At 35.0% G+C, this 6,000-nt stretch overlaps 1 protein-coding gene across 1 annotated transcript; it reads left to right on the top strand.

Annotated features, from left to right (window-relative positions):
* The first annotated feature begins 498 nt into the window (after window positions 1-498).
* On the top strand, window positions 499-3,485 carry LOC139513427 (zonadhesin-like). The gene is made up of 3 exons (XM_071301899.1): window positions 499-608; window positions 1,102-1,906; window positions 2,820-3,485. The coding sequence occupies exons 2-3, from the start codon at window positions 1,144-1,146 to the stop codon at window positions 3,365-3,367; spliced, it is 1,311 nt and encodes a 436-aa protein (XP_071158000.1). The 5' UTR covers window positions 499-608; window positions 1,102-1,143; the 3' UTR covers window positions 3,368-3,485.
* Window positions 3,486-6,000: the final 2,515 nt, after the last annotated feature.

Raw genomic sequence — 6,000 nt, 5'->3', positions numbered from 1 at the left:
GTTGAATAGAATTTTACACATCAAACAAAACAATATTTAAGTTTTTAGCATATCAATAGGATTGATACCATTAATAATGCACCATTAAGAACTTCGAAAAGAAGTCGTCTGAGGCAATAATAGACATATATGACATCCAAACGTTATGTTGATAATACGAAAAAATAATAAAATGTAAAGCCAAACCTGGACAAGAAATGAGAGTTTTGTACGAAGGCATACATTCTTGAATTTAAAATGATTACCAAAACTTTAGAACTGCAACTTTAATACTACTAAATCAACTAAAACAGTTAAAGAAGTAATTCTATTTAAAAATTTCTATCGTTAAACACTTTTTTGCATGATTGTGTCATCACTTACATTTTCATCTTAAAATTACAATATTTTGTGTCTAATTATAGCAAAGATCTTGTACACCATGACAATACAGGGTGATATGAAGTTTTTGACTAAGTACACGTTGCCCTTATGATATTGCATCCTTGAGGTTTTTGTACATAAACAACTTACAGTTTCAAGGTAAGTACCTTCAGCATAAAAGTATATAATATGAAGCGCAATTGATGTCTTCACTATGCATTTAGGTCAGATCCCTACCAGTTTCGGTAAGTTTGTGTTTTTTCATATGTATGTAGTATATTGCAAATTGAATTTTGTAAAAATATCTTTGATGAAAAAAAAAGAGCGATATAATTGTAAAAAAAATAGAGGAACTGCATGAACTGTGGTCAAATAACAGAATCCTCCTTGATAAACTGTATGTGTAAATATGAATTCATCTTGTTCTTACGTAATAGATCTTTTTTTTCCAACGGCTACAATAAGATACCGCAGCAATGATTTGCTCTTTTTTTAATTATGGGTACACACACAGAGCCATGAAATATTTATATTTTCTTTTTGTAAAATACACAAAAAAGATGAATTGTTGTAGAGGAGAAGATTTTTTTTCTAAGTTTCTTACAATGAATGCAAAATGATCTGCTTACATCAAATGTTTTCGCATCCCGAGGAAAGACAAACTACAACGGAGTTATTTAATTCCATTGACAAATCAAGATCTTTTTTTAATTTTACTATATTTTTTTTCATTTACAGATTCCGTAATCAACAACTGATATTGCGACGAAAAACACCATCATGACGTCGAAAGCTGCCCCTATGCAAACAAGGACTACCCCTATGCCGATAAAAACAACCATAACGCCGGAAAAAACTAGTAAAAAGCCGACGAAAGCTGCCATAATACCAGAGAAAACAACCCCCTTGCCAACGAAAACTACCATTACGCCGGAGAAAACTATGCCTAATCCGACGAAAGCACCCATTACGCCAGAGAAAACAACCACTAGTCCGACGAAAGCGCCCATTACACCAGAGAAAACTATGCCTAATCCGACGAAAGCGTCCATTACACCAGAGAAAACAACCAATAGTCCGACGAAAGCGCCCATTACACCAGAGAAAACTATGCCTAATCCGACGAAAGCGCCCATTACACCAGAGAAAACTATGCCTAATCCGACGAAAGCGCCCATTACACCAGAGAAAACTATGCCTAATCCGACGAAAGCGCCCATTACACCAGAGAAAAGAACCAATAGTCCGACGAAAGCGCCCATTACACCAGAGAAAACTATGCCTAATCCGACGAAAGCGCCCATTACACCAGAGAAAACAACCACTAGTCCGACGAAAGCGCCCATTACACCAGAGAAAACTATAATAACACGGGAGAAACCTATACCTATTCAGACAAAAGCTATAATTACGCCTCAGAAAACTACCACTCTTCCGACAAAAACTGCAATAACGCCGGAGAAAACTACACCTATGCCGACGAAAACTACCATAAGTATAACGCCAGAGAAAACTACACCTATACCGACAAAAACTACTCCAGGTGAGTCTTCGTATTATGCATTTACATTATATTGTTCTCCAACGTTTTATTTTAGTGTAAAGAGTTTCACTTTTTTTTTATTAAAATTTTTGGATATATAAATATCAAATTTGTCACATTGTATAAATGGGGGCGGTGTGGTGAGAGTCAATGAGACAACAACCTAACAACAGCGAGATCATCCTTCTCACAATATCTTCATACCACTAGTTAATTACATCAGCAACCTAACAACACCGAGATCATCCTTCTCACAATATCTTCATACCACTAGTTAATTACATCAGCAACCTAACAACACCGAGATCATCCTTCTCACAATATCTTCATACCACTAGTTAATTACATCAGCAACCTAACAACACCGAGATCATCCTTCTCACAATATCTTCATACCACTAGTTAATTACATCAGCAACCTAACAACACCGAGATCATACTTCTCACAATATCTTCATACCACTAGTTAATTACATCAGCAACCTAACAACACCGAGATCATCCTTCTCACAATATCTTCATACCACTAGTTAATTACATCAGCAACCTAACAACACCGAGATCATACTTCTCACAATATCTTCATACCACTAGTTAATTACATCAGCAACCTAACAACACCGAGATCATCCTTCTCACAATATCTTTATACCACTAGTTAATTACATCAGATGTGGTTGCCTTAACTTAAAATGACTTTAAATTTCAACTAGAATAGTCAACGTCTTCAGTTGTGTTCATCGTGTTGTATTGGTCCGGACTTTGCAACTGCGGTTAGCTAATAAAAAATGTTCTTCTTAAAATTTCAAACCAGGAAAATCCTTGGCCAAACTGGAAAAGGATGTATATATTAAACAATAGATAGCGAAACGCCCAATAAAAGAAAAAACTACTTTCTATTTTATTTTTACAGTGGTGTCTGGAATTGAGTTCTTGAAAGAAAAGTGGAATGTCTGGTATCGCACTCTTGATGTGAATCATGACGGGGTTATCACACGTGCTGACGTTGACTACACACTCAAGCAATTCCCTCTAGTTGAAGGCCTAAGCAAATCTAAGGGAAAGGTGGAAGCTGCTAAAATAGGAGCATGGTGGGAGAAATACATCCTTAAAGGGAATAATAAAATAACCAAGGCTGACCTCTTAAAAGATTTAGAAAAAGGGTATACCGAAAACAAGAAAAATTTTATCGCAAAAATGAAAGCCTTGTGTGAAGACATTATTTGCATTCTGGATACAGACAAGACTAAAATGATTTCACTGGATAACTACGTCAAGGCATATAATGTATATGGTCATGACAACGAGGCTCTCATTAGGAAGGCATTCGAACTTTACAAACCAAGCCATGGTATGGTTCCGATACAGGAATACATTGAAGACTGGCTTGTATTTCTCACCAATGATGATCCATCGAAGAATGATGTTGTATATGAAACATACAAGGCTTGTTTGGTATAAACAATTGCACAGAAGGATGAAGTGTATGGAGACTAATTGATACTCCAATTTGTCTTTGTTGTCCAATTTATTATGTTTAACTTTTAAACGTAACTAATAAATCATTTGTAGTCACAAAGTTGTCTTTTATTTAAGTAACAATCTAATGAATGTTATTTCCTAGGTATCTTACACCAATGGAAAAAAAATACCGGAGTGAACCTTTACCATCAACCACGAATAGTTCAATAATTATGATAGAAGAGCAGTCTTCCTGTTTTGGTAGTCTATCGGTTATTAATCCTTTAGTTTGAAGTCGTGTGGTCATATTGTAGATTACAATGTCAGGTTACTTGATTTAGCTCATTTTGCTTTATATTTAGGTATGTTGGGGTGCATTTTTAGATACAGATTTTTTTTTATAGAGTTTGTAGAGAAAATGGTTAATTCCTTGAGTTAAATTGGTGCAATGATGTTTTGCCTTTTGTATGCCCCACCTACGATAGTAGAGGGGCATTATGTTTTCTGGTCTGTGCCTCCGTCTGTTCGTCCGTTCATGTCAAATATTTTGGTCAAGGTAGTTTTTGATGAAGCTGAAGTCCAATCAACTTGAAACTTGGTACACTTGTTGCTTATGATATGATCTTTCTAATTTTAAAGCCAAATTGACTTTTGACCCCAATTTCACGGTCCACTGAACATAGAAAATGAAAGTGGGAGTTTCAGGTTAAAGTTTTTGGTCAAGGTAGTTTTTGATGAAGCTGAAGTCCAATCAACTTGAAACTTAGTACACTTGTTGCTTATGATATGATCTTTCTAATTTTAAGGCCAACTTGACTTTTGACCCCAATTTCACGGTCCACTAAACATAGGAAATGAAAGTGGGAGTTTCAGGTTAAAGTTTTTGGTCAAGGTAGTTTTTGATGAAGCTGAAGTCCAATCAACTTGAAACTTAGTACACTTGTTGCTTATGATATGATCTTTCTTATTTTAAAGCCAACTTGACTTTTGACTCCAATTTCACGGTCCACTGAACATAGAAAATGAAAGTGGGAGTTTCAGGTTAAAGTTTTTGGTCAAGGTAGTTTTTGATGAAGCTGAAGTCCAATCAACTTGAAACTTAGTACACTTGTTGCTTATGATATGATCTTTCTAATTTTAAGGCCAACTTGACTTTTGACCCCAATTTCACGGTCCACTGAACATAGAAAATGAAAGTGGGAGTTTCAGGTTAAAGTTTTTGGTCAAGGTAGTTTTTGATGAAGCTGAAGTCCAATCAACTTGAAACTTAGTACACTTGTTGCTTATGATATGATCTTTCTAATTTTAAAGCCAAATTAGATTTTTGACCCCAATTTCACGGTCCACTGAACATAGAAAATGAAAGTGGGAGTTTCAGGTTAATATAAAGTTAGTAAAGTCAGCATATGTTCTCTATAGTATAATCTTTCTTATTTTAATGCCAAATTAGTTTATTACCCAATTTCACGGTCCATGGAACATGGAAAAGGATAGTGCGAGTGGAGCATCCGTGTATACTTTGGACACATTCTTGTTTTAAATGTTTTTATTCTATATATAATTAAACACTCGGGAAGTAAGTCCAGCAAAAAATGTGAATTGTTATAAAAAAAAGGTCTACCATCACGAGGGATAAGGTTTTTATATTTTCACAATGAATTTAGAACTACAAAGGAATTCTTAATATATAAAGATTTATGATCTGTTTTGCTATTCATTAACTAATCGGGTAAATATTTTAAGGCATTTTAATGTCAAAAAGCATTAACTATATACCTTAAAGAATTTTAAAAGATACCAAATGAATCCATAATATAAAGATATAATTTAGCTCTATATATTTCTATGTAAATATAAAAAAGGAGGTGGTGTATGATTGCTAATCCACAAGAGACCAAAATGACAGACACAGAAATTAACAACTATAGGTCACCGTACGGCCTAATAATAAGCAAAGCCCATACCGCATAGTCAGCTATAAAGGGCCCCGAAATGACAATGTAAAACAATTCAAATGAGAAAACTAACGGCCTAATTTATGTATAAAAATAAACGAAAAACACATATGTAACACATAAACAAACGATAACCACTGAATTACAGGCTCCTGACTTGGGACAGGCACTTACATACATATTGTTGCGGTGTTAAACATGTTAGCGGGATCTCAACCCTCACCCTAACCTAGGACAGTATAACAGTACAACATAAGAACGAACTATAACCAGATGCTCCGCAGGGCGCAGCTTTATACGACCGCAGAGGTTGAACCCTGAACGGTTGGGGCAAGTATGGACACAACATTCAAGCTGGATTCAGCTCTAAATTTGGATTGTGATTAAATAGTTGACACAGCATAGGTTTCTGAAACAGAACCAAAAATTAAGAATCTACATACACAGTTAGATTTGGCATATCAAAGAACCCCAATTATTCAATTTTTGATGAAATCAAACAAAGTTTAATTTTGGACCCCGATTTGGACCGACTTGAAAACTGGGCCAATAATAAAAAATCTGAGTACATTTTTAGATTCAGCATATCAAAGAACCCCAAGGATTCAATTTTTGTTAAAATCAAACTAAGTTTAATTTTGGACCCTTTGGACCTTAATGTAGACGAATTTGAAAACG

Source organism: Mytilus edulis, chromosome 2, assembly GCF_963676685.1.
Source record: "Mytilus edulis chromosome 2, xbMytEdul2.2, whole genome shotgun sequence".
Classification (NCBI taxonomy): Eukaryota; Metazoa; Mollusca; class Bivalvia; order Mytilida; family Mytilidae; genus Mytilus; species Mytilus edulis.
The sequence above is the reverse complement of the archived record's forward strand: the minus strand, read 5'-3'. Positions and strand labels throughout refer to the sequence as shown.

Coding starts and splice junctions, on each gene's coding strand:
- LOC139513427 (XM_071301899.1), top strand. CDS start 1,144: ATGACGTCGAAAGCTGCCCCTATGCAAACAAGGACTACCCCTATGCCG. Junction 1,907..2,819: donor ACCGACAAAAACTACTCCAG/GTGAGTCTTCGT, acceptor TTATTTTTACAG/TGGTGTCTGGAATTGAGTTC.